Here is a 27498-nt window from a genome sequence, read left to right as displayed (position 1 = left end):
ACCACGGCGAAGGCAACGCCTTGACGGCGCTCGGCGGACCCACCGCGGGCCCGGGCCGCGCCGCCCGCCGCCCCGCGCTCCCGGGCCAGGCCCGGGCCGCGCCGCCCTCCCGGCGAACCGCCCGCAGGCACCAGCCGCAGCCCGCCCGCCGCGCGCGCCGCCCGCCGGCCCGCACGCGCCGGGCTGCCCGCGGCCGCCGCTACCGTATTCCCTCTAATAGAGGGGGAAGCCGTTGGGGGGCGCCTCACTGAGGTACCTCCAGGGTTTGTCGCGGGCACGCGTTGGTGGTGGTGGGGCTCACCCACCCCGGCTCCTGTCCCAGAGGCAGGAGCCCAGGCCTCTTCCCCCGCGCCGGCCGCCGGCTTTCCCGCGTCCGCCTCAGCCGCTACCGTATTTCCCAGCTGCGAGGCGCGGCTCTCCCCGCCCGCCGGCTTTCCCAGCCGAGGTGACCGGGTTGAGGCCGCCGGCGGCCCCGCCCCCGCATTCCATTCCCTATATGGCGACAGAGAGGGGCGCCGCCGGCCCCGCCCCCTTTTCCCACCACGCGCGCTAGGCTCGCCCGGGCTTGCGCGCGTGACATCAGCGGGGGGGGCGGGGGGGGGGGCAGAGAGGGGGCAGGAACGCGCACCGCCCCCCCGCCCGCGCGCGGAACGAGCCTTCCTCGGGCCGTTCTATTTACGTTTGTGGCGCTGATTTGCATAGGGCACCGCCCCCGGCCCTTGGCGAGGCGTCCGGCACCGCCCCCTTCCACCATATTAGGGCAGAGGAGGCGTGTCCCGGGGGGGCTCGCGGCCGGTCGTTGCCTTCCTGGAGCCGCTTATAGGGTACAGCCACTTCCGCTGTCTGCTTAGAAGCGGCGCGATCATGGCGGAGCGCGGTCAGCTCCCTCCCCCCGCCAAGCGCCTCTGCTGCAGACCCGGCTATGGCTCGGGGTGCAGGCCGGGCCAGCGGGCGGGCGGCGCCGGACCCGGCAGCGGGGCGCTCTGCGCCGGACCCTCCTCCGCAGCTGCTGCCGCCGCCGCCGCCCTGGGGCTGCTACCGCTCGGCAAGACCCAGAGCCCCGAGTCCCTGCTGGACATCGCGGCTCGCAAGGTGGCGGAGAAGTGGCCCTTCCAGCGGGTGGAGGAGCGGTTCGAGCGGATTCCGGAGCCAGTGCAGCGCAGGATCGTCTACTGGTCCTTCCCCCGCAGCGAGAGGGAGATCTGCATGTACTCCTCCTTCAACACCGGCGCCGAGGACTCCGCCGCCGCCCCCGGGGGGGCCGCCACCGCGCCCGGCGGGGCCGCGGACGCCGCCGCTGCCGCCGACGAGAACCGCCTGCCCTTCCGCAGGGGCATTGCTCTGCTCGACGGCGGCTGCGTCGATAACGTCCTGCAAGTCGGTGAGTCACCGTCCGGGGCCGCGCTCCGGAGCCGGGCCGCCGCCACCCGGGCAGGGCGCCGCCGGCCTCCCCCCGCCGCGGGGTCTCCCCGCTGCGTGTCACCCGCCTGCCAGCCGGGGAGCCGCCTCCCGCCTGCCCTGCCTCCGCGGTCCGGGCGGCCAGAGCCTCCCCGGCAGCCCCTGGAGGGATCCGGCAGCGCGGGCGGGGAGCGGGGAGCTGCCCCCCGCGGCCCGGCCCCTACGAGCCCTTCACTCCCCGGCTCTAATGCAGGCCGGGCAACTTCCTCTGCCGGTCTCCTCCCCCTCGCACCCAGGACGCTGAGTGACTCCCTCGCTCTGTGACACGGCCACGGCCACCGCCGCCGGGCGGGCCGCCCCCCGACTGTCCCTTTAACTCCCCCCGCCCCGCGCCGTGCCCGCGCCCGGTAATCCAGCCCGTGTAATCCCGCTTGGATCTGCCCCCTCCCAGCGCCCACCCCCGGTAATCCGGGTCATTGCTTTACCTCGAGCCACAATAGCGAGGAGATGCCGCCCCCCCATCCCGGGGGGACCGCCGGTGGAAATGAATCAGCAGAAGGGCGGCCGGCGGGGGAAGGAGGGGGGGGGGGGGTGCGTGTGTGAGGGGGGCGGGGAGCGGGATGCGGGATGCGCCGCCGTCCAAAATAAAAGACATAAAAGCGGCGCGAGACCCCGGCAGCGGGTGTGCGGGGGGGGGGAGGATCCGCGAACAAAGGCATTTCTAGGGCAGCGGCGGCGGCGAGCCGGAGGGGAGGGGGCGTGATCCGCCCCGCCTGAGGGGGTATGGGGGGGGGTTTGCTTTGGGATAAGCAGCTTCGTGACAAGGATGGGGGGGGGGGGGGGGTAAGCGCTGCTCTTCCTCCTCCTGGAACAATATCCCCCTTCCTCCACCACCACCACCACCACCCCCCCACCCCCCCCGCCAGCCTCGCCGCCTGCCGCCGCTCTTCACCCGCTGCAGGCGCCCCCGGCTAGCTCCTCCCTGCCTGTGTTTAAAGGGCTGCAGACGTGGGTACCCCACCACTTTTGGGGGGCTGTCTGGGGGCGGCAGCTCCCCCTCCCCCCGAACGGGGGAAGAGCCGCCCCGTCAGCCAGGCCCCCCACACCCCCCACCCGCCAGTGGGTGATGCTCTTTGTGAGACCCGACCACTTTGTTCTCATTTTCATGTTTATTTGTGTCATTTTTTTTTTTTTTTCTTTCAGTTTTCGGTCGCTTCCCCTCCTCCTCCCCCGAAAAGGGGAAGCCAGACAAAAGAGGCTGCTGCTCGCCTTTTGTTGGCGGCGGCGGCTTGTGGGGTGTGTGTGTGAGGGACGCCGGGATCCCCCCCCTCCACTCTTCCCCAAAACCCTGGTCCTGCCTGCTACGGATTTGACTTGGCGGGCAGCTTGCAAACGTGCCATGAGTTTTTTTTCCCGAAGGAAAGCCGTGTCCCTGCTCCTAGCCTCAGTGCCCTTCCCTTCTGCCTAGGGGTGACTTTAGTATTTTTTTTGTGTTTTTTGTTTTTTTTTTTTTTTTTTTTGTTGTTGCCTAATTAACTTTCTTATAAGTTTCATCTTCTGGCTTTCTCTTTCTGAAAGTCTGAGGCATATCTGTGGTTCCTTAGGACAGGCAAAACCAGAAGAAGGGAGTCGAGCTTTTTTAGTTTGGTTGGCGGTGCTGAGGTGATTTTTTTCCCTTTTGCTTGCACTTGATTCTGTTTGCAAGCGATGAGGAATGACAGGAGTGCGCATAGGGAGGGTTTCTTGGCTGATTACATTTAAGCCAGGAATTCACTGTGAAAATAAAGCCAAAGGGTGATAAATAAAAGATGCAATCTTCTTGAGGAGACAGACACCCAGCGTGGGCTTTGCTTCGCTTGCTTTCAGCAGTGGAATAGGCCTCAGTGAGTTGTTGTGAAAGAAAAAAAGTAACTTTTTGTATGGCCTCAAAAGGGGAGGGGGCATTGAGTAATGTTGGCAAGGGTCAATGCGAAGAAAGAAAATATGCATAAATACAACTGAAGTGTTGGCTACTGCTTCTGGAGCCCTTAAATGCATTCCAAACAAATGCTATACCTAGTGCTGAAAATACATTTGCTTTGGTTGGGTTTTTTTATGATTTGAAATTTTTTTTCTCCCCAACCTTGTGTGAGCCTCCTTTGGAAGGCTGTGCAAAAATACTAGTGGAAACTGGTGATGTGAAACATGTCAGTCGTTTTGACAGAGGCCTTTGGCTTGCCTGGTGAGGGAGTCGTGGAGCACTTTGGTAGGCTGGGTACTGCTGTAGGAAAGTTCTTGTGTAATTTGGGTAGGTAGCTGTGTCATTAGGGCCGGCTCTTGCCGGCAAGATGTTCCTTGTGAAGCAGAAAGGTGCAACTGTTAAAGCCAATTCAACTGGAGTGAGTTATATTGGGTGGAGAATGGAATTGGTTCCATATAATATGGCTGAATGTGTAGTATTGAGGGAAACTTAATGCTGAGTTTATGTAAGTGCATGTTTAGTGACCATATAAATGTGAACTTATGTTCTTTGATGTATGAGTAATGGAAACTCCGTAAATGTGTGCTGTTGTACGATGGAAAAGTGCAGTTATTGGACAAAGTACATTTTATTACATATCAATTCTAACAGCCTTACTTGTAACCCTAAATGTTGCTATAAATAGGGAATGCAGGATTTGATTTCTGAGGGAGATGTATAAATTTCAGTTCAGTGATAGTTAAATGGAACCATTTGCTTCTGAATTTTACTTTTCTTTAACTTTTTTTTTTTAAATCTAGCCCTGAAGAAACATTCAGGCAATGTTATTGTGGCAACTCAATCCAAGCAGAATCTAAGAATCTGTCTGTCTACAGTGTGCTAAAAATCTTCATGTGGACCTGCTTCATGTCCCCTCCCCCCTTCATATCATGTGTGTGATGAAAAGAAAATCCTAAATAAAAGGAAGGTGACACATTAGTGATATGCAGAAATGTTGATAGTCAAGCAGTAAAGTTGTCTGCTAGTCTATTTTGAAGTTGAATGGTATTGTCCTAGCATAATAATTAGCATCACTTAATTTTTAAAGATTTTACTCTGAAGAAGTTTGCTTCAGAATTCTATTTGCATCTAATTTATTGATGTTTTTATAGCTTTTGATATGTTTTGATTAGACATGAAGGATTTTCTTTTCTGTTTCTTTTTTTTAAAAAAGAAACAGAATGCAGGCTTCTAAAGCAAATCTTTTCAGCTGCATAAAACAGGTTTTTCTACCATACGTGTTTTTTCATTTATTTCAAACTAAGTATTTTTAGTAAAAATTACAGTCTAAATGTGAAGGCACTTTGTGATGCAACAATCTGGAGGGAAAATTAGAAATTGACTGTTTCATTTGGCCAAATTTGTGTCAATGCCGGCAGTGAGCAGACAGTTTTAGATGGCAAAGTGTATATTTGGTTTCTGAGGTTAGTCCTGAATTAGTATACAGTACTGTATTGTCGTCACAGCTGTGGCTGTCAAGGTTAGGAAGAGGTGTGATCGCTCAATAGCACAGTTGACCTGGCGAGAGCCCTTAATAGCAGCTATTCTAGAAGAAAAAAAAAATACCTGTGCCTCTGCTGGTATGACTCTTCTTGCTTGGGGAGAGATGGAGACAGCCTTTGCTGTAGTGCTGTAAAGCTTAGCTGTGTCCACATTAGAAGTACTTGAAGTGTTTTTTTGGTATGTCATACAAGTACTCCTAGAGTATCCTTGTCTGTTTGTAATTTGAGGTTGGTTTGTCTTTGTTGCATAGACCCTGCTTGCTCATACAGGTCTTGCTTTAAGGTGTTACAGTCCTTTCCACAGCAGCATGAGGTTTTGTAGTCATGGTAGTCATGCCTCTTAGGTATGAGTGGCAAAGGAGTGAGTTGGAGGGAAGAGACTCCTAGGGAAGGAAAATAATTTAAAGAATTAATTGACTGGCACTTAACCACAGTTCTAGAACTTAACGTTAACATTGTGAGCTAGACAACTGCCTTGTTTGTGGAAGAGGCTACAGCTGAACAGCATCATCAGTGTGGAGCTGCAGACACATTTTTCTAGAAGTTGGTGATTGCTTTCAAAACCAGGAGAAGCCAATTTTTTTTTTATCAGGAAGTAGAGAAAGCTTTACAAGACCATGTTGGTAACTGCTACATGTGATTCTGGTGGAATGTGTATTGTGATTGGTGAATTTCAGATTGTTTAAATGGGTGATCACTCTAATAAATTTTTGTTCTTTCTAGCCACCTTTACTCAAATAATGTGAAACTATGGAGCAAGTAAAACAAATGTAGTTTCTCGTCTTTCAAGGTTTAGTTGTGAGTGACAACAGTATAATGGGAAACACGTTTCTGTTGATAAATCACACCGAGTATTTTATTAGCAAAGCTGGTGCAAAAGTTTGTGCTGTGAGTTGAAATGCACCTTTTAGCGGATGTGATGATCTTCACTGCATGCAATATTTATTAAATTGCTGATGAAACCTGTAGGATGCAAATGATTTTTTAGTGCCAGTAATGCTAAGTTGCATGTCAAAACAAAGGCTGTCATTTTTGGAGATGCGAGGACTGTGTTTTGCATTAACTTCTTTGTGTCCTGTGGTATCAAATTGTCCTGGTATCTGTAGTGACCTTTTTCCAAGGGGAAAAGGTTGCATTAAACTCTGCCTGTTTGAGGAGAAGTTTATCTGCTGACATGCTAAAGGAACAAGCATGGTTTCTTCTAGAGTCAGCCTGATGTTGAGGTTTGGTTAGGAATGTATGGCTAAAACAAGCAATCCAGGATTTGTTAATACGGTATTGTGGTAGGAGAGTAAACAAAGGGTGTCTGGCTTTTTGCTGGACTTTTTCTGACTTAGTTCCAGGACTACTGAAGTCTTGGAAAAATATGGTTGTTGATTTCAGTTTCAGTTTGCTTTAGAAAATATCTTATCAATATTTCCAAGTTCTGGGACAGAAACAAGTAAGCTCATTTTTAAATATTTCTTCCTGAAAGGGAGATAGCTGAATGCATTCCAGTTTCCTTGTTAGATTTGGAATGCAATGCATTAATTAGGGAATGCACAAGCTATTTTCAGTGTGTGTGCTCTGATGTACTATCCTTGACCTTGAGTATTTTCTTCAGAAACCCTAAAAAAATAGGGGGGGAGGGAAAAGGAGAAAAAGCTTTCTTTGAAGACCAGATCACTAAATGTGCAAAACTTTGTAAATCTGCTCCTGCTTTTTTTTCAGTCTTTCTGAAAATATCTAATCTGAATTTCAAGAGAAAGTAAGCACTTTAGAGGGATGTCATGGTACGAAAATAAAGCTTTATACTATAGGATAAATGTAATAGGACAGTGTCAAGGCTGCTGTAGCATTTATTTAGTTTTTAAGGAGAGACTGAACTGTAAATTACTTCCCATAGCAGTTTTTAAAACAAGGGATCTTCTTTTATAGAAAAGTTTTATATTGGATTGAGCTAACAAAATTTTTCGTTGTTTCAGGTCAGTTTTTGTGTTTCTCGTGTTTCATTTTTTCCCCCCTTAACTTCAAGGCTTTCCTCACTTCCAAGAAAACAATTTTCATTTCTAAAGCTTGCTCTCTGTTTTAGAAAGTCATTCCATCTCTGTATATGATCAAATGTTTTGGTATGTAGCAGTTCTTGAATTTGAGCCAGTTGTCATGCCAGCAACTGATGCCTGCGCATGCTCTCTCTCTCTCCCTGTACTCTGACTTTCAGAGATGGACAATTAATGAAAAGCAAAATCTGTGTGTGAGGGTAGGCTGGAACTATTTAAAATTCAGCATTGGACAAACTGGTTTCCGTAAGCATCAGTAGCTAGTTCCTGCGTTTTGCCGTATTGTTTGCCTCTTTGAATGAACCTGTTAAAATTGAACTCTTACATAAGACTCTGGTAAAGTTCTAATTTAAAAAATATAACCTACTTCAAGTGAAAAGTATGTCCTGTACAGCAGTTTTTACTGGTGAAGGATAAAGTATATTAGGTGGTACACTGTAAGATACATCTGCATGGGTTCAATTTTAATGTCACCTGCTGTCTAGGTAATCTAGTTATGCCGAGACAAATTGTGAAGTTTCACAGTGCAAAGTTATGGTAGTATATGAATGCAGCTGACACCTCTAACTTGTTTTCTCTTTTGCTGGTTTTCCTTGGGGATTAGGTGGGAGAACTTACTGCATCATTAAAAAGACCCAAACCAACAAAATAAAAAACTAAAACAAAGCAAAAAAACCCCCACACTATTTTAACTGACAAAAGCTTTCCTAATTTATGAATATGCTGTCAGTGACAGGAACTAATTTGAAATTTTAAAAAGCTTTCGTGAGCAACAAGGGCACAGATTTAATGTGAATTCTGATTGCCTGGAATGCAGTCAGCCTGACAGCATGTGAATAGTTGAGTACTGTCCAACAACTGCACTTGTTGTTCTGGGAGATCTGTCTCCTTGAACTTCCAGTTTTTCCTCTTGGTTTACTATCTAAGACTACCAATGTGAAAAAGCTTCTCTCAGCTGCATATGTATGCAGCCCTTGACATGGCTTCATAACCTTCTGTGACCTGGATCACTAGAGATGTCTGCTGGTACTGTATGCTGGTTTGCATTCTCCTTCTAGCTACATGCCAATTAACCTGATTTATGTGATGCCCTTGTGTTGCACTACCCTGTCGTCCTCTGATGAAGTAGCAGTATGCATCCAGTCTTTGTTGCCTTGGCCCCGCTATTGAAGACCAGGATGTCTAGAAAACTTGTGATGTAAATCACTATCTTAAAATAGATTTTTCTGACTTAATTCTGCAAATGTGCAAACAGACCAGAGGACTGTAGCCTTCTAATAGTAACTACAGTGTAGAGAATTCCTTTGTGGTTAAGTCAGAACAGATAAAAGGCCTGCTGTAGGAGCTGAGTGGTCGTACAAAAGATTTTTTTCTGGTTTGGCACAATTCAGCATAGACTGAAGTGTCTCCTAACATGGGCTTTTTACCAACACTTTATTAAACCCTTCTGAAAAATGAAAAACAAATTGTGAAAGAGGGGAATCTTTAGCAGTGTTTAAAGTATACTTTAAGGTAATTGCGGTGCGTGCCATCACACACTTTAAAAAGGAGGGCTTAGTCTTTCTTTCTTTTTTTATTTTTTACTCTAACCCTCTACTTGTTGCAAGTGGGTGCATTTGACAGTCTTGAAATATCTGGAAATTTTTGCTTTGAAAATGCATGGGCAATGGCTGAGAAGGTCTGACATTAATTGGAAGGATGCAGTAAAACCTGTCACTAAGTTTAAATCCACACTAGTAGAGCTAGCTGATCAGATAAATCGGAAGCTCTTTTACTGAATTAATGTGCTAAAAATTCAGGTGGCTTACCTTTTGTCCTGCTTTATTTAACAATCTGCCTGTTTACATAAGTCATCTTTTCAATTCTTAATTGGTGTCAGACCTTTAATACGTTATGGGCTTGTTGGAAAAAAGAGGGGGAAATGGCATAATAGGAAGAAATTTCACAGAAGTAGGTGCTAATATAGATCTTTATTGTGTCTTTTTTTTTTGGACAAAAGTTAATTGCATTCAAATGATCATTTTAAAGGCTGGGAAAATCAAATGTTGTATAGCTGTATGACTTCTAAGAAATGAGATGCTTTGTTGTACACATGCCAAGTTTAACTGCTAACTGGTTACTGACAGCCAGTAGTAATGCAAATACAGTGCAGGAACTGTGCAGGAATTGTGCAGCTGACTACAATGTTTAATTTATGCTGACTAATGAAATAGAGGACGTTCGACCATTGAGGCACTTAAAATGGGATGAACTGTTTTATAAAGTGTGAGACAAATTTACAGTCTGTAATAGAGGATTGAGTTTGCATGTATTCTAATTATTTTAGAGTTTTTAAACTTGTTTTAAAAGCAAGGTTTTGGGTTAAAGGCTTTTACCAGCACTGACTCTCTTGGACTTGTTTCCTTATGCTTAAAGTTTCACTCTTTTTCTTATTTTATACTGGTGGCCTGCCTTCTCTCTACATAGCAGTGTTTAGCTATGTGTGCAAGGCGTAGTGGCAGCACAAACTCAGTTCAGCAAATCAGTTTCTAACTTACCCTTGTGAAGAGCAGCTGGTGAGCTTTATTAGCATTTAATTTCTACGTTCAGCTTTGATATTTTGACTGGCCTAAAGTTCACAGAGCACCAATCCATATTCAGTGATTGATGATGGGACTGATAGTATGTTTATGGACAGTATAAATAAATGCAGATAGTATGGTCTTCAGGGTTTCATATGTTTGATGGTTGGTCATTTTTGCCACTTACCTGCAGCTTTTGCTATGAAAGGACAGCAGATACAATGTCTGTGTTAAGAATTTTTTAACAAATACATCTACAGATAATCTTCCTTCAGTCTTCTGGAAAATGTGAGCTGTAATGGGTTTGCATGGCAAGGTTTTGGTAACTAGGCGGGGGTTACAGAGGTGGCTTCTGTGAGAAGTTGCTAGAAGCTTCCCCTATGTCCAATAGAGCCATTGCCAGATGGCTCTAAGACGGACCCGCTGCTGGCCAAGGCCGAGCCAATCACCCCTGGGATAATGGGGCTGTAATGCCTCTGTGATAGTGTGCTTAAGAAAGGGAAAAAGGTATTGTGCAGCAGTGATTGCAGCAGGAGAGAGGAATGAGAATACGTGAGAGAAGCAACTCTGCAGACACCATGGTCGGACACGTTATCGCAGAGGTGCTACCACCATTGCTGATTGGCTTGGCCTTGGCCAGTGGCAGGTCTGTCTTGGAGCCGTCTGGCATTGGCTGTTTGGGACATAGGGGAAGCTACTTCTAGCAGCTTCTCACAGAAGCCACCCCTGAACCACCCCTGCCCTGCTACCAAAACCTTGCCATGTAAACCCATTACATGAAGTTGAGTGGAGAACCTTACAGTATGCTATTGATTACTTGCACAGCAGTTGCCTCAATGAAGGACTGATTTTGCTTCTCCTGTTGGTGGAATAAAATGCACTGCTTTGGGAGGGTGAAAAGTAGTCTTAGTAAAACACTCGTTTGCGTATTTACAAAGCTGGCCTCAGTGGCTGCATTAGGTATGGCCTGTGCTTCTTCAAGGCAATTCTGCTGAGTCTGTTGGTTTTAAAAGTTCAAGAACAGGGAAAAATCAATAGTCTAAATGAATTGTTTTAATATATTAGCTAAAGAAAGAAAACCTGGAATGCCTTTATTCTGAAATACTGTGTTATGATCAATGACAGCTGGGACAACTGGCTGTGCTGCTGCTGTTGTACATGCAAAATGAGTCTCAGTTCCTCCACTGATTTAGGTTGTAAACTGAAACCTTGCAAACTGGCTACAGTTAGTGTCTTGGGGATAAAATATCAAGTCCATTATATTCTGTGTCTGGATTTAGGGTAGTTATATTACACAGAAGCATGAAACTTCAATTTTGCTGCTTGTAGAGCAGAGGGATGAGTATGACATAAAATGTGTAGCTTTTTTTAGCTTTTTGTTATTGGAAGCCGTGATATGTGAGCAAGCCATCATGTAGCTTTCCTTGTCAAATCTAAATGCATTAATTAACAGAGGTGACTTCAGCTGAGTGTGCCACTAACACACGAATGATAGGCAGTGACTAGGAATGGGACTTAATGTAACAGGTGCTGTGGCAGTCTGATGGGGGAAGGAAGCTGAGAATAACTTGATCAGTGCTACTTAAAAATTTTAGAAGCAGCCTACCTAGTAGTTCTACTGATAGTTTTGAGGAATCAAAATTTACATTGTCACGTATCCTGGAAATAATTTAGAGGGTTGAATTCTAGGCAGTTAGATCAGAAATGTAAGTGGCTGTTTGGTGGCAGGAGTGAAGAAGCGTTTAGGCGTAAACAAGAGTTTGGGTCACTGAATAAGATGTACTTGAATAGAAGAGAGGTAGTAAAATGCTGAGTTGACCTTTATAGATGAGAAGCTGGGAAGAGAAGTGGGGAAGTGGTGATGTCTGAAGTAAGGTAGAGGTCAAAGACCTCAGTAGATCCCTGAAGAGGTATAGTTAAGGAGGATATAGTCTGAATGACTGCTCCTTCTATATGGTCTACTTTCAGTGGGTATTAGTGAAGGCATGGAAGGTGATATATTTTCCTACAAAATGAAGTGAAATCTTCAAAATGGAGAGCAGGTTGGCAAACTGCAATTTAGCCGTCTTGTAGCTCTTGTAATTGTAAAAGAAGTTGAGAGTTATGAATTGGGTGTTCTCTCACTTTATCTTTTCAATCTTATGTCCCAATTTCAGTTTTATAAATAAGATGTATCTGACGCACAAGGGAAATGCTCTGTTTTTCGGAAAGTGCTGACTCTCTATTTATTTGGAGGGTGTTTGTCAGATTGTACTTTATCAGAAGCAGAAGCTATTTTTCTTGAGTCATGGTGGAGGCTCCACCGTTACAGCGGTAAAACAAAACCACAACTTCATTTTGCACAACTGTTTGAAACATCTATTTGTAGGGTTAAATATTCTTTGATAAGATCATAGAATATAAATGAATTTCTTTTACTACAAGCCATAGTCAAATTGTGGTTTAATTCTCCTCAACAGGCAATAAATGGCTTAATTTTAAAGCATTGTATATTGCAAAAAGGTATGTTTTCTTATCTCTTTTTTTACAGTAGTGAATATTTGTGGTACTCGGACTTGTGAACAACAGAGATACGTTGTGGTTTTTTCTTTTTGTATAGGGTATATGTTTTGCAGACCTGGGAATAAGGATGGGTAGTGCAGTGAGGAAAGACAGGAATCTGGTGAAGAGTGATGCACAACTTTATTAGACACTTCTTTAGACAAAGGTAGGAAGTAGGAAGGCGAAAGAGGAAGTGAACTGTCTGAGTTGCTACAGTGGTGATCAGAAGGACTGGGGAAGTTTTTTCTGTGGATAAGAGGACATGTGGAAGACAAACCTGACGTTGGTGGGGTAGAAGATAAATGGTAAAGACTGGAAACATGTAACAAATGTGAGCATTGTGATCTCAGTAGCTAAGAGATCCAAAGTTTTGTTAGGTTTAAAAGGAAGGACTTGTATATGCATGAGGTGGTGGTGGGGGACTGACAAGGAAGGGTGCTGATGGGGTCAGAAAACTGAATACTCCCGGCATGTAAAGTAAACTTGAAAGGAGCAAGATGGCAGTAAAATCAAAGCTGCTACTTCCTGATTACTCAAAGTGTGAAATGATAGCTAGTGAAATGTTAGACTGGATGAATGGAAAGAGATGTGAATCATGGGCATGCACTTCAGTGAATCCTGCTGTTATGAGCTCCCTTCGCTCCCTCCTTGAATAACAAAAGGAAGTTAAAAAGTAGAGTTAGTGTTGAGAAATGTCTACTGAAAGGAGGAAGCAGAGGAGGATGACTGTGCAATGGGACACTAAGCTGTGATTTTTAGGAAGTAAAAGGAGAACCACAAAAGCCAGTAAAGGTCTAAAGTTCTGGGAGAGGAATCATTGATTTACAGAAGTGCTGGAAGGTAAAGGAAACCAAATTCTGAAACACGTCCAGAAAAGATCTCGACCGGGGACCTTGGTGAGAGCAATCCCAGTGTGATACACTGCACTGGAACCAGCAAAGGCCCAATGGCAGAACCACATTCCAGGCAAGGGCCTTGGTGTACTCAATGACTTGGTTGTGGGAGCTAGAAGATAGTGATGTGGGACAGGTGGTGGTGTGATATAACACAAGCACCTCAGGCAAAAGTTAATGGGTGAATGAGGTGGGAAAGTCAGCAGCGTAAGAGTGCAAAAAGAAGTCTGTGTATTAGCCTAGCATGCATGTAGCTTGATTGGTAGGCATGGGGGGTTATCTGTAGCTGTGTTTTGGGCCAGACAGCCTGGGATGGTTAGCATTGCATTCAGCCTTGGTGAGGAAATGAATTCCTGAGCCTGGGGATGGGGGAGTGTGGTGTGAGTGAATAAGACAAAGTCAGAGCAGATCCAGCTGTATTGCAGCTGATGCTGGTTTGAAGTGCCAGAAGTAGAGTGGGAAGGGTATGTTTGCAGGGTGGGCTGGAGGTGGGACTGCTGCAGACATAGCCTGCAATTTAATCTTCCATCAGTAGCTGGCTACAAGTAATGTTAAGTTGCCAGTGGCCCATTCAGCACAAGGAACTTTTGACAGGCTTATCCCCACAGAGCTCAGTGCCATCACACACTGCTCTTAGCATCAAGCAGCTCCTCTTCCACAGGCAAAAGTACTGCTGGGCCTTTGGTCAGTTTGCTTTCCTGCAAGAACTAATATATTTGTAAGCAGGGGGCTATATGTGCTGTAGGTGTCTTAATTGCAGTGTCCGGTGTGGTGGTGACAGCTTGTTAGCCCTGACATGGGCATGCTGGTGTGGTGATACAGGGCCTCCATTAGCTTGAGCTGTGTGTCAGCTGTTCAGAGGCTCTTGTGCTGGCCTACAAAACCTGGGCTGTGTCGTAAAAGTGGTGGGCTGATCAAAGGCCAAGACCAGTAGCCTACAGCCTTTGTAAATAAAGGTTTAAAGCAAAAATGTTTCAAGCAATACAAGCCTGATGTCTGTCTTCTTTCTAAGGCTGGTAACCTTCAGTTGCCTGACAAAGATTGTAAATGACAAAGGCCATAAACCTTTACCCTGAGAGAAGTTGAAACTGAATTTCCAGTTACAATTTAGCAGTGTTATCAACTCTTGCCCTTCCCTTTTTCTAGGGGGAGGGAGGGGGGGCACATTCCTGGTTGACCAAGCCTGCTGTCCTAAGGAAAGCTGCTGATACAGCAGCACAGCATGGTTGTGAGTATGGGAGTCCTTCTCCAAGAGCCCATTCCAGCACACTTGCTCCTTGTCACTCAGTGAACTCTTCCAAGGACGCAATATGAAACAGGCCTATCAAAATACATGTTTTCCATTGTGAAATACCCTGGTTGTGAATGTGGTAAATGAAATAACTGACTCATTTGCTGTGCTGTGACTCATTTACTGCTCTGTGTATCATTGCGTAACTCTTAGAACAGAAAATGGGCATTGCAGTGCTTATAAACTTGCGTTTTGGAAGGGTGTTTTGTGATTGTCATTTGCAAACTTCACCCGCTGTGAAGACCACTGTGTGATACTCACTCTGAAGTTAAATGGTTACTTTAGTCTGGCTTAAGTGCAGGCTGCTGTCAAAGGGACGCTGCAGTTCTCCTCAAGCTTGTAGCTTGTGCCAGGGCTTGTGGAGCTGTGTGATGAGCTGGAGAACTGGCCTGCTTACAAACTCAGATCTCGCTAGGTGAGTTTTACCTGATCTATTGGCCAAGAAAGTGCTACTGTTGATTCAAGGGAGAGGAGGTTGCAAGAGGGGGACACTGAGAAGGGCAGGGCTCCTTTCTGTGTCAGTCACACTTAGACTGGCTTAAAGTGATCATGAAGCCCTGACTGCTGCCTAGGGAAAGGAGGTGGATGCTGTGCTTGGGAAGTCACCCATGGGAAAAGATGCCTTCTTTGTTCCAGACACAGCAGCGTGGGCCTTTCCTGAGCCCAGGGTCTGTATTGGGCCTGTATGGCTGAGCTGTCTTCAGCAACTCTTCATTAACAGTGTTTTTCTGTGTTAGAAAACCTTGGCCAACTGATGAGTACCCCTCCCACACTCCACCAGTGGTTAAAAGAAAGCCAGACAAATGTTTACTTTAAGAGTACAGGAGAGGAGAAGGGAATACCTATTTGCTCCAGTCGTCCATGTTCGTGTCTGCCTGTATCTGCATAGCTATTGCAGAAGGTGCTTTTTGCCTTCAAAGGTCGTACCTTTTCTCTTCTTTTGAGACTGTGCTGAGCTTCAGTGTACTTATGTATGACGGACTTTTGATACATTTTTTTCTGCTTATTATGCAGTTTGGTAACCAAATAATGTGTTCTGTGTTATTTTCATTCATAGCTCTTGGCTTCAGTTGGTAAAGTAACTTTGATCTGTTGCCACTCAATAGCCTCACTGGAGCCTGCAAGGTCATGGTGGTATAGCAGAGACTTCAGTTGTCTTGCATGGTCTTTATTACTGGTAGCAATGTCTGAGAAGGAAATGATGGACGTGACTTGGAGATCTCAGGCTGAGTTTGTAGGGCGGGGAAAAAAACCACTTACTGCTTGTAAACTGAGTACTTTGGATATGGACCTCACTGAGAGTCTAAAATAGCTTTGTGGGGTTCCAGTATCATTACCGCTTCTCCAAGTAGAACAGCAATTGAGCAGAATGTTGGTGCTTTTGTACAACTTGTTTGGTGTGGAAGCTAAATGACAGACAGCTGCTCTGTAAGTGAGGCATATTTACTGAAATTATCTGGTTTCAGGACTCAAAGCTGATGTGTGATCTATTCCAGATGGGCATAATGAATGCACAACTAAGCTTGCCTGTTACTGGTGGAGGGAAGAAGTGCATTGGAAGCACTGTTGGACACTTCACAGTGCAGATGAATCTGTTTTCAGGGCAGGAATGGTTTCCATTTACCATAAAGATAGATTTTGTGGGGCTTTATATGGGCCTGTCTGGGAGAAAATGCTTTGGCTTTCTCAGCTGCATGCACTGGGGGAGATAAAAGCTTATTACGCGCTCACTTTCAACAGTAGTCTGCTTGGATGTAGAAGGATTGATTTGGGTTGCTCGCTTCCTAGAGCCCTCCTACAGCTCTTCCTAGTTATTGTGGCTGTCAGACTCTTTAAGGCATGCATGAGTGAGAGACTGGGTCCTTAAGTTGTACGGAGCTTAAATAGGGTACCTTACCTCTGTTGGTTGTCTCCTGCTGGAACAGAGCATGCATGACCTACAACCCTAACTGAAGTGTCTAGTTCCTTCCTAACCTCTGCAGGTGGTGTTTGTTGTATGTGTTTACCCAGGCTCCTAAACTAAATATTTCTGACTTGAGGAAGGTGAAGCTAACTTCGTCTGGTATCTTTCTTGCTCCATTCCTGCACTGCTAACAGTCTTATAAAATTAGATTGCTCCTTTCTGTCAAATCATGTTTTAGGCTGATCACAGGTGTTTGATGTCATACTTTTGTAATCTGACTGTGATTTCTGCAAGCCAGCCTTGTTAAAGAAGTAGCAGCTTGAACTCGTGTTCACTTAGGAGAATGAAGAGCAGTCAGGTATATCAGTCCTTCAGTTTTTGTACCAATTAGTGTGGTTTCATGCTGTCTTCCTTTTAACCCTTCCACCTCTATCTGTACTTCCTCTTTGCTATTTTGAAGACAAATACAATCAGGAGAAACCGGCTGTTCAGAACAGGGTATTGAGCTATACACAGTGCTGTTACTCACATGAAGCTAACAAATAGGAAAAAGAACAAACCCCATAAGTAATACAAGAGGGTCCTTAGGTACAGTCAAATAATACAAAAATGTTCAATTTTTAAGCTTGAGTAAGTCATATTCAGCATAAGAAGTGCTATCCCAGAAAGAATGAAGGCTTACAGGACCTGAGTGGGGCAAATGGAGCAGTGCTTGCAGGCTTCCTTTATCTTCATGCAATTCGTAAGTTATTTCATCTGGTATGGGTAAATGTGTGTGCTTTAATTACTGTATTTGCACAAATCTGAGATTGTGACACAGATTCAGGTTAGTCTAGAAAAAGTATTTTAAGTCACATTTTATTCATAAGTATGTTTTGTCTTTAATTTGGTGAAAACTTTTTTTGCCTCTGAAAAAGCATTATTTTATTGTAAAGGCAGTTAAAGGAAGGTTAAAAACCTGGGACTTTTGTGCACTACAGTTGAGTGAGCCACCTCAAACCTGCCAAATGTAAAACTTACTTGGATTGATGTTTCTTAATGGAGCAGACAGCTCAGAGTGGATGTTCTCATCACAGCTCTGGGGTTGAGTGAAAAGCAGTCTATCACCAAAACCCAAGAGAACGTACCTAGCTCTTTACATACAGTTTTGCTCACAAGTTCAGAATTTTGCAGAACTGGTTCAGGAATCCTGACTTAACGCTTGCCATCCTTGCCGAAGCCCTCCAGAAGCATTACGTAAATACCTTCACGCCAGCTGGAGTTGAGAATGCTGCCTGTGGGTATATGGCCAGAAGCTGCTGCATGTCAGCTGCTTGCTGTAATTTCCTCTCTTCAGACCTTTATCTTGCACCTTCCTGAAAGACAGCTGACCGTTTGCCACCGAGGGGTAAAGTCTTGTGGATTACTTTCCAGTCACTGTTGAGAGACTGTCCACAGGGCAATTTCTGTGGAACAATGAATGTGCTGCCAGCTGTGCCTTTGCATAGTTTTTGTTGCTGCAGTAGATGTGAAGTTATACAAGGTTGTTTGACCTAATAGAGGAGTTTAAGACAACTTTTGGATTTTAAATTTTGAAGGTAAGAGAGAGGTCATACTGGGTTCAGGTAACTACTACTACAAAAATGGTTTGTGTAGTTTTATCCACTTTGGTGCTATTTAAATTCAGGCCAGAGTGTCCTGTCAGTTGTGCTGTGCAGATGGCAGGTTTAGTTCATCTAGTAGTCTCTTTAAAAGTATCCATCTTTGATGATAAAATTGTGTACAAACTAGGAGCTGGGACTCGTGAAATTACTTTAACCATACAATTTCTGCTAAATGGATCCCAGAAGAACTTAGTGTGTACAGTGATTTGATAGGCTTCTATCAAGTTGAATCTGTTACAGGTTCAGTATGCAAATACTGGATCTGTTTTAGCTCACAATACTTGGGCAGAAACAACAGGCACAAAATTTACTAATCTGACTCTTTAAGAGGTACCCTTTAATAGTATTTTCCCCAGAACAGCACTGCACCAGGTGATAATGCAAATAGAAGATGTTTTGTGCATAATGATTGAAACCTTGGCTGTTGGGAGGCCTCAGAATGTTGCTATTTGAATCATGTGTATGAAATTTGCTTTTAGATAGGAGAGGCTTTTCTTGACTTTGACCATTGTAAGCACTTGGTAAATAGAGAAACTAAAAGCAGTGTGTCAGATTTGGAAACGCTAGCATCCTTAGAAGAAGGAAAAAATCTATATAAGGCAAGTGGAAGTCTTCCATCTGGGAAAGAACAACCCCATGTACCAGTATAGGCTGGGGACTGAGCTGTTAGAGTAGTGTAGGGGAAAGGGACCTGGGGGTCCTGGTGGACAGCGGGGTGGCCATGAGCCAGCAAGGTGCCCTCTTGGCCAAGAAGGCCAATGGCCTCCTGGGGTGTATTAGAAGGGGTGCGGTCAGGAGGTCGAGAGAGGTTCTCCTCCCCCTCTGCTCTGCCGTGGTGAGACCCCATCTGGAATAGTGTGTCCAGTTCTGGGCCCCTCAGTTCAGGAAGGGCAGGGAACTGCCTGAAGGAGTCCAGCGCAGAGCCACAAAGATGGTTAAGGGAGTGGAACATCTCCCTTGTGATGAAAGGCTGAGGGAGCTGGGGCTCTTTAGCTTGGAGGAGAGGAGACTGAGGAGTGACCGCATTAATGTCTATAAATACGTGAAGGGTGAGTGTCAGGAGGATGGAGCTGGGTTCTTCTTGGTGATGTCCAATGACAGGACAAAGGCCAATGGGTGCAAGCTGGAGCACAGGAGGTTCCACATTAACATAAGGAAAAACTTTTTCACTGTGAGGGTGACAGAGCACTGGAACAGGCTGCCCAGAGAGGTTGTGGAGTCTCCTTCTCTGGAGACATTCAAAACCTGCCTGGATGTGTTCCTGTGTGACCTACTCTGAGTGCTCCTGCTCTGGCAGGGGGTTGGGCCAGATGGTCTTTTGAGGTGCCTTCCAACTCCTGACATTCTGTGATTCTGTGAATGGTGAATATACAGGTCCACACTGTGCTTTTCTTAACTGAGCTTCATGATGGTTTTGGTTAATTCCCTTGTCTTCCTCCCACCTGGCATGTAGTAGTGATGTGAAGGAGAGACAAAGGCAAACCTGTGCTGTTTGTTATGAAGAGACAGTTGAGATTTAAATCACCTATTTGTAAGCAAAATGTGAGACATTGACCTCATTAGATGCCATGGCTGTGAACCTTTTTAAATGCTCTGACTCTTAATTGCTAAAACTTAAAGTTTGTTCCTGATACTTTCAAACTTTTTAATACCTTTTTGCATTCTGGTTATTCTGAATACAATGTGGCACATCTTGATTAAGTCTGCTTTAATTTGATACATGTGGAGAGAGTGAACAGAACAAAAAGGAAAAAGCTCAGCTGAAAGTTGGAATAGCTTCACTCAACCTGGTCACTTAGGAAAAAATGTATTTCCCTAGAAGATGGGATAAAGTATGTGTGTGCTGTAGCTTGGTCATCATTTGAAGTTTATACTGGAAATAAAATACCAAACTGGGAACTGTACCATAGTTGGTGGGCTCTTTTAGAGAGGAAAAACAGAGCAGGTGAAGGGAACCTGTGACTTTGAAGCAGTTGTCACGGGTTAGGGCTGGGCTGGCCACTAATGAATGACAGATGCTCTCTATTGACCCCTCTCCCTCCCCAGAAGGGGCAGAGAAAGAGAATAAGGGAGAGAGACTTATGGCTTGGAAAAGAAAACTAAAACAGCTTTAATGAAACAATATCAATAGTAAGAGAACAATAAAATGTATATGAATATACACAAAAGCAATACTGAACCCAACCCCCCTGATGACAATACGTCCCCACTGATGCTGCAGGGCTGGCACTGGGGCAGTCGCAGGCCGGACTTGGCAGCAGAGGGGATGCAGGAGCTGGATTCAGGAACGCACAGATAGAATTGCAGACAGAAGAATGGACGCAGTCCTCCTTGGATGTCAGCCATCAAAGAATCATAGAATGTATTGGGTTGGAAGGGACCTCTAAAGGTCATCTAGTCCAACACTTGTGATCCTTCAGCTTTATGCCGAATATGATGTGTATGGGATGGAATACTTATTTTGTCAGTTTTGGGTTATCTGTCTGATTCGCTTCTCATTTCGTATCACCTCACCTAGCTTTTCACTTAAAGCAGGAACAGGACCTGTAGGAAAACCTCCATTAACCCTATGTGCCAATGCTGACTCTGCTACTCCTCTTCCTAATTCTCTCACATTTAACATTAGCAGTTTGCAGGAGGTTAGCCTGGTTTTGGCAGTCTGTTAATTATGTTTATCGTGCTGTTTTATACAGACTAATTTTGAAGGCACATACTAAATAGGTGTGAGAGGAAGTTCGGGGGAATCTCTTGGAGTATGTTGAAATGCTTGTGTGTGTTGGAGACTTTTATCCACTGTAAACGCAGAAACTACTTGCCAGCTTTCACTTTCTGCCACTGGTAATAGGTTTGCCATATGTCCACAGCTGTTTATTGTGTGAACAGCTGACAAAAGCGAAGGCCTTCAGGGGTAAGGTGAGCTGGCCTCTGGGTAGAACAAAGACCTTTAGTAGGAGGGTAAGGCTTTTTTCTTCAGAAGCACAAGTGTAAAGGCAGCTGGCAGCATGCGTGCAAATTGGAAACATATCTGGAAGCAATTCCTCCAATTGTCGTGTTACTGAAGCACAAGGATTTACTTTTATATTACTGTCTTTAAGGGTGTTAATATTTAGCAAATAAAACTGTATGCTGCTTTTTGGATTATAAAAAATGCTGTGATGCCCAGACAATAATTCTGTTAAGGAAGTGCTTGCACAAGTGGTGTGATTTGTCTTGTGGTGAGGAATGGGGGGGTCACTGGGGTTAAACTAGATTAGGTAAATAAACTCTGTAGGTCTTGGAGCTCTTGAGTTTTCCTGAAATCAGCATTATGTGGAAATACTCATTCAAAATAAGCAACCCCTGATGTTTGTAAACAAGTATCGTGATGTGCTTGTTTTTGTAATGCTCCTTCCACAACCTTAGTACCTCTTATTTTGCATATGTGTTATTACTTAGATAATCTTAAGGACATACTACTTATCTCCCCCTTAGTTTTTCTTTGTGTCTAACCCGTTACCACAAAGCCTTGATCTAGCTCTGTGACTGCTTTAACTCTTGATTGTTTATTCTGATGTTTAACCCTGTAACTCTCAGAACTTTCTTAAGGAGAAATGCATGTTCCACTTTGAAGGGTAGCCACTACTAACGTGTGACTGGGCTGGGGGAGGGATGTGCTGGAAGAAATCAAGTCAGGTTCTCCACGCGCAAAGACGTGAAACTTGAGTGCAACAGATATGGTAGCAAGAAAGCAGCACAACTGTACTGTGCAGGCTAAATGACATATAGAAAGTAAGCTCTTGCACAGATGGAACAAGGCAGTGTTGCACAGTTCGGCTTGTTCGTTTGCTGAGAGTAAATTGCTTTGCCTTGAAGAGCAAAACAAAAAAGGTTTTATTACAGCCTTCACAATTGGCAAACAGATGTTTTTGTACTTCAGTTTTATAAACTGTTCAGAATCTACTAGTCTAAAACCAAGAACAGAAACTTTATTCTTTCATTTGGAGAGCATTTCTAACATGATGTGCTACCTCTTTTAAAATGCGCACTATTGAACGCTTTGGAAGGCTTCCTGGAGAAGAGAGGTTTAAATGTAGCAGAGTTGTGCGATCTCAAACAAAATAACATTTCCATGTTAAACGTTTCATTGTGAACTTTAACTGATACTGAATATTGAAAATAAAAATATTTAAATTCACTGATTAGAATAAGTTATACTGTATTAGTGAAGTACATTTTTTTTATCTTGTTTGATTCTCTGCTAGTCATAAAATCTTAAAAATACTGCAGTTCTAAGTTCCATGTCTTGCAGGTAGTAGGCATTGAGCTTAGTTACAGCAGACGTGTGCGCTTAGGCTGCTTTTACAGAGGGTAAAGTACAACGTGTTCATTGAACAAGAGAAAACAATTTAAAATTGGTTACAGCCATCTTTTTTTTTTAAGCTCTTTACACTGTTTTTTAAATCACTCTGCTTTGTAATTTTTCATCTATATTCTCTGTAAAGAGCAAGAGATTTTCAGATTGTGGGAATCTTTTCTTTAAAGGGCATAGTGCACGCTTGAAAACTGTTTAGAACAGGTCACTGACTTACTACGTATAGGGTTACCAAAACACACTGTGCTCAACACTAAGTGATACAGTGAATTACACTATTCAAAATGTTCTTCTGTATTAGAGATAAAGCTGAGCGGATTCTGACACAGAAGGACCATGGATGGCAATCACTCTGTTCACCCCACTGAGCCAAAATCACCTATCCGTATCATAGACTTGACTTTTTGATTTTTTTGTTAACCTTGCTTGTGGCAAGCTTTGTCAGCTATTGAAGGCACCTTCTGGATTATGTAGAGCAGCATTATTGGAGCTCAAGAAATCATTTTGGATTCCCTTTGGCTGGATACTGGTATCAACATGTTCCCTTTCCTACTCTTCTGGTCCCCTCTCCAAATTTTTCTTTTGTACTGTGTTCTTCATCTGTTGCAAATGAATAGTGGGATGAAGTTTCTTGTCCATGACCTTCATTGCTATTGTTTGTTTCTTACCTCATGTCATTTGAAAGCTTGGTTGGGTTTTTTGTAGTTTGGTATTTAGGCTAGTTATTTTTCTTACTGTATTTCTTATGTGTTGTTTTTTTTTTTTTTTAAACTTGGTATAAAAAAATCTTAAATCTTTCAAGGGGCATTTGCAGTTCTTGAAATGTGGTTGATCCTGTAAAAAGCTGTATGCAGTAACACTAAATGAAAGTTATAGTTTGCTTTTCCTGTGCTCTTATAGTTTGCTTTTCCTGTGCTCTTTTAGAACTTGATTGCCTCTGTAGAAAGATGGGGCTGGGTTATACTACGACATATGTCTGTGTAGTGTCATTGGACATTTCTGGTGTTAACATAGTTCTGGCTACATATGCTGTTGAAGAACATGTACTCTTGCAGTGTTTATGGGCCTCAAATTGAGTTCACATGAATTACGTGTGCTGTGAGGCATATACTGCTAATGTGGAACCTACTGCAGGCTGATTAAGTGATTGCAGAACTTAAAGCTAATTTTCACCAAACCCAGAAATAGTTGGAGTCTGATCTGTGGAGTACTTTATACCTAAGTCTGTGGACAAGTGTGCAGATAAACAGCAGTTATGCAGCTAATCACTTGGTCCTTGTTTGTATTTGTTGGCACTAAAATGTCTTAAAAAAAACCAACAACAACAAAAAAAAACCCAACAAAAACAAGGACCAAAACCGGGTCCTTACTGGTTTCTTTCAAGAAAAAACTGCTCCACGAAGAAAGAGTTTTAATGAGAGATTCTTAAACAAAAACAACACTGCCCCTTTTCTTTTGAGCTTTTCAAATCTTTCGGCAGGCATTAACCACTTTTGATTATGTGTTTGCTGGCAGCTGAATTTAAGCTTTAGAATTTTTGGATAGTTATCAATATAGCTTAGGTCTGTTGTCTCCTTGGGTTGTGTGGTGGTGTGTGAGGTGGGTGTTTTGTGTGTTTAAGTGACTAGCTGAGAATTGAAACTCTTTATTCTGGATTTTTTGGCAGAGTTAATCCAGGGAGAAGGCTAGTTCTGTTTCTGGGGTTTTGACCTCTCAGTCAAGAGTGAAGAATATTGACGGGCATGCTTATCAAACTGATAGTGCAACAAGTGCAAGCTCTTTAGGATCAACTATTTTATCCAACTCTTTCCCAAGATTTCTGTCTGGGTTAAAGCTGTGGCCTGGAAGCTGGTAAGGAAGTCACTCTCACAAAGAAGTGTTTCCTTATGTTGACGAGGAACCTCCTGTGTTTTACTTTGTCCTGTCATAAGGCACCACTGGCAAGAGTCTTGCTCAATCTTCTTTACTCTCTCCCTTCGGATATTTGTACAAATTGAAGGTATCACTCTAAGCCTTCTCTTTTCCAGGCTGAACTGTCCCAGCTCCCTCAGCCTTTTTTCATATGTGAGGTGCTCCAGTCCCTGCATACCTTGCGCCTCTTTGTGGACTCTCTCCAGTATATCCATGTCTGCCTTGTATGCGAGAGCCCAGTGCTTGACACAGGGCTAAGCAGAGGGGTAGTCACCTGCATTGTTCCACTGGCAATACTTCTCCTCCTGCAGCCCAGGATGCCACTAGCTATCTTTGCTGCAATGACTCCTGTTGAACTTGGTGTCCACGGAAACCCCCAGGTTCTTTTCTGCAAAGCTGCTTTCTAGTTGGTTGGCCCACAGCACAATACATAGCACAATACAAACACCTGGCCACATAAACAAAGTTTTTTGTAGGCTGTTGATGGAACACAACGTTACGTCTTCTGTGCAGCAGTACAGATACAGCTTACATTACTGCAGATCTTCATGTCAGTGACCAGAGGCTTGCATAGCAAGTAATGCATCAGAACTTGATTTATTCTTGGGCTTGAGAGGCTTCACAGAAAGAAGTTCTGACCAAGACAGTGGATCCTGGATTTGAGCCTATGGCACCTGCCCTTCTGCTGCCTGTGGGATGCACTGGCACATCAGGGTTTGGGTCTTGTTTCAGTAAGCTCAGTGGTATTGTGCAGGTGCAGTTTGGCTTGTAGCAAGAGGCTGCTAGGGCTGAGAAATCTTGTGCTCAGTCCCAGTGTACCTTTAAGAAACATTTTGGGTCTTTATTTCAAGCACAGTATGCATCACTTCAGTGAAAAAAAAAACCCAAACCAAAAACAACCAACCAACCTAACATCTTTGGTCCCTCTACTCCTCAAATTTACTCAGTTTTTGCTTGGAAAGGGGAATAACTGTTGGAGCAGGAAGAAAAGCTATGTAAAATGGCTAGCCATTCTTAATCCAGGGTGCAGAAATCATGGTGATAGCTATCAACAGTGGTCATGTGTTGAAGTTTTAAAAAAATTTCTGCTCTATTTAGAAGTGCAAGTCCCACTCACTTCCTTCAAACTGTAGTTCTTGGTAGAGTAGGACTCGGTGGAAATAATTTGCTTTTTTCAGTCTGGAATTTCAGAGTAGTTAATGGTGATTCTAACTGAAATTAGAATACAAAATTACTTGTTATGATTATCCTTCCAAGTTTGTTAATGAGTGAGCACTTGCACTCGTTTGTGGTTGGGATTTTCTTTGTTGTATTGATGTTTTCTTCTAATGTAAGTAAAGAGTTTAAGCATTTTGAAGCTTCTAATTATTTTTCAACTAACAATCAAAAGAGAGCAATTTAACTTTTTCTGGTTTCAGATTTTCAGACTACTCTTAATGCCAAACAGGAGTGGAATAAAAACACTTGCTTAAAAAGCAATCACAACTCCTCATTTGCTCTGCCTGTGTAATTGGAACAATTTCATTTTTAACTCTTAAGAGGGAGTAGTTTTCAAGCCTGAATTTTAACACCAGCATTAACACCAATCTGTTATTGATGCTGCTCCTGTTTGGGAGAAGCTACAGAATTAATTAATGAATTGTATATTTCCTTCTCTGTTAGTGTATTGTTTGCTAGCCAGTGTTAGTTTGTTATAGTAGTTTCTATGATTTGCTTGGATTTCTGCTTAATATAACTTGGTTGCAGGTGACTCCCTACTGCATTGGTTCTCACAGGCGTCTTGGGGCATGAGGGTACTAACATAAGGTTTACCTGGATTGCCCCTGTTCTCCGCTTTGCCAGTTCCCCCAGATGATCTTGAATAGACAAAACACAGGTAAAGAGGAATTGAGGATAACTCTTGGAGAAACTGTCATTATTGTATCTCCTATTCTGCATACAATAGAAAACTGCTGCAGTTTTTAATAAGTACTTTTAATAAGAGGTAATCAGAGAGCTCTATAGTAGTTCAACCTTCTGGCTTTATTTCTAGTCTCAGCTGAAATGGAAAGAGTGATGTAGGTGTAAATAAATCTTATGATGAATTTCCTACAACTAGATGATACTTAAACCAAAAATTATAGTTGCAAAACAAATCTGAGTGGCTACTTTCTGGCAAAATGGCAAAGAAAGTTTTAATGTAGAGCAGAGAACGCTGTGAAAGCGAAGTAGTTTTCAAGACAATGATTATTTGTCCTTAATAAGCATGATGTTTTTATATGTTCAGATTATCACAGTTAGAGAAAGTAATAGGCAAGAGCTACAAAATTACACTTGAGAAGTTAAATTATTTGGTGTTCTTTTAACAGCAAGTCTTTTCCCAAAAGTGATTGAAGAGGCTTTCAGTTTCCACAGTCTATGTATCTTTTCAGTATACAGTAACTTACAAAATAAGTGTTTTCATGGGGGTGACGGGTAACTAAATAGTAAGCGTGTACTGATGACTTTTTCATTTCCCTAAGGAATTAGATGGGTTTTCTGTTTGCTATTCAACTCAGAAGCGAGCTTTCAAATGGAGTGGTAGACAACTGATCCATGCTCCCCTCTGCTCTCCCTTCCATGCTGTTTGAGAAGTCACTCGTATTTGCAGAAGACAAGTAGTGTGGGAGGGATTAAAAAAAAAAAGCTTACACACAGAATCTGCTATTTCTTTTGTTGTGATTATAATAGCTTTTAAGTTCTCTTTGTTTTTTTGTTCTCAAAAACACTTGAGAAATACAGGTAGGCTGTGGTTTAGCTAGAAGGCTGGTATATGGATGGAAGACTGGAAAGTAGGTGATAAAATAGATATAGATACAGATACCACATTGCTCTCAAAGGTTTAGCCCTTGCTTTCAGAGCAAAATTTGAAGTGCAGTAATGATACTGCTTTACAGATGTTTGCAGATAACTCCTCCCAAATAAAAAAAAGGAAGCCAGAAAATGTTCTGGAAACAAGCAAGCAATGCATACTTTTAAATCCAGTTTATGTGCTTGACCCTGTCTAAGTAGAATTCTAATATATTGTTTCCTTTGCAAATTCTCATGTTCTAAAATGGTCTTCTTTCGGTTAGGCAAAATTTCCTACTCCTTCCCTTCCACCCCCCTGCCCTGCCCTCAATTTATCTGCTTATGTCTTTGAACACTTAGTAGAAAACCTCAAGCATTTTCATCCATTACCTCTGGATGTGTAAGGATGAAGTCATAGTCTCAACCTGATTGTCAAATACTCGCTTCTAGTTGGGTGTATTCATTTAGGTGGACCTAAGCTGACTTGGAATCTGTAAAGCTATAGCCTTCCTACATACTCTTGATGAAATCTTGCAGCAAGTGGAGATAAACATGCAGGAAAAGGTCATGGTAGAGATTAGAATAACTCAGTGTTTTGTTTAGAATATACTGCGGAAATACTGCTGTTGCTTTTAAGAGGATGTTAAAATTTTAAGTT

General features: G+C 43.7%; 1 protein-coding gene across 3 annotated transcripts in view; it reads left to right on the top strand.

Moving 5' to 3' along the window:
* Positions 1 to 849: 849 nt before the first annotated feature.
* ZSWIM6 (zinc finger SWIM-type containing 6) overlaps positions 850 to 27498 on the top strand; it is a 113026-nt gene continuing 86377 nt past the window's right edge. For 2 of the 3 annotated variants that reach the window (XM_086479250.1, XM_086479249.1), the window contains exon 1: positions 865 to 1381. In XM_086479250.1, coding sequence (XP_086335376.1) covers positions 865 to 1381 — 517 coding nt within the window. Of the gene's footprint in view, positions 1382 to 27498 lie in introns of all 3 variants that reach the window. The other variant, XM_086479251.1, reaches the window with a different exon arrangement.

The sequence above is a fragment of the Leptosomus discolor genome, chromosome Z (assembly GCF_034619465.1).
Source record: "Leptosomus discolor isolate bLepDis1 chromosome Z, bLepDis1.hap2, whole genome shotgun sequence".
NCBI classification, from domain to species: domain Eukaryota; kingdom Metazoa; phylum Chordata; class Aves; order Leptosomiformes; family Leptosomidae; genus Leptosomus; species Leptosomus discolor.
This window is presented reverse-complemented; position numbering and strand designations above follow the sequence as displayed.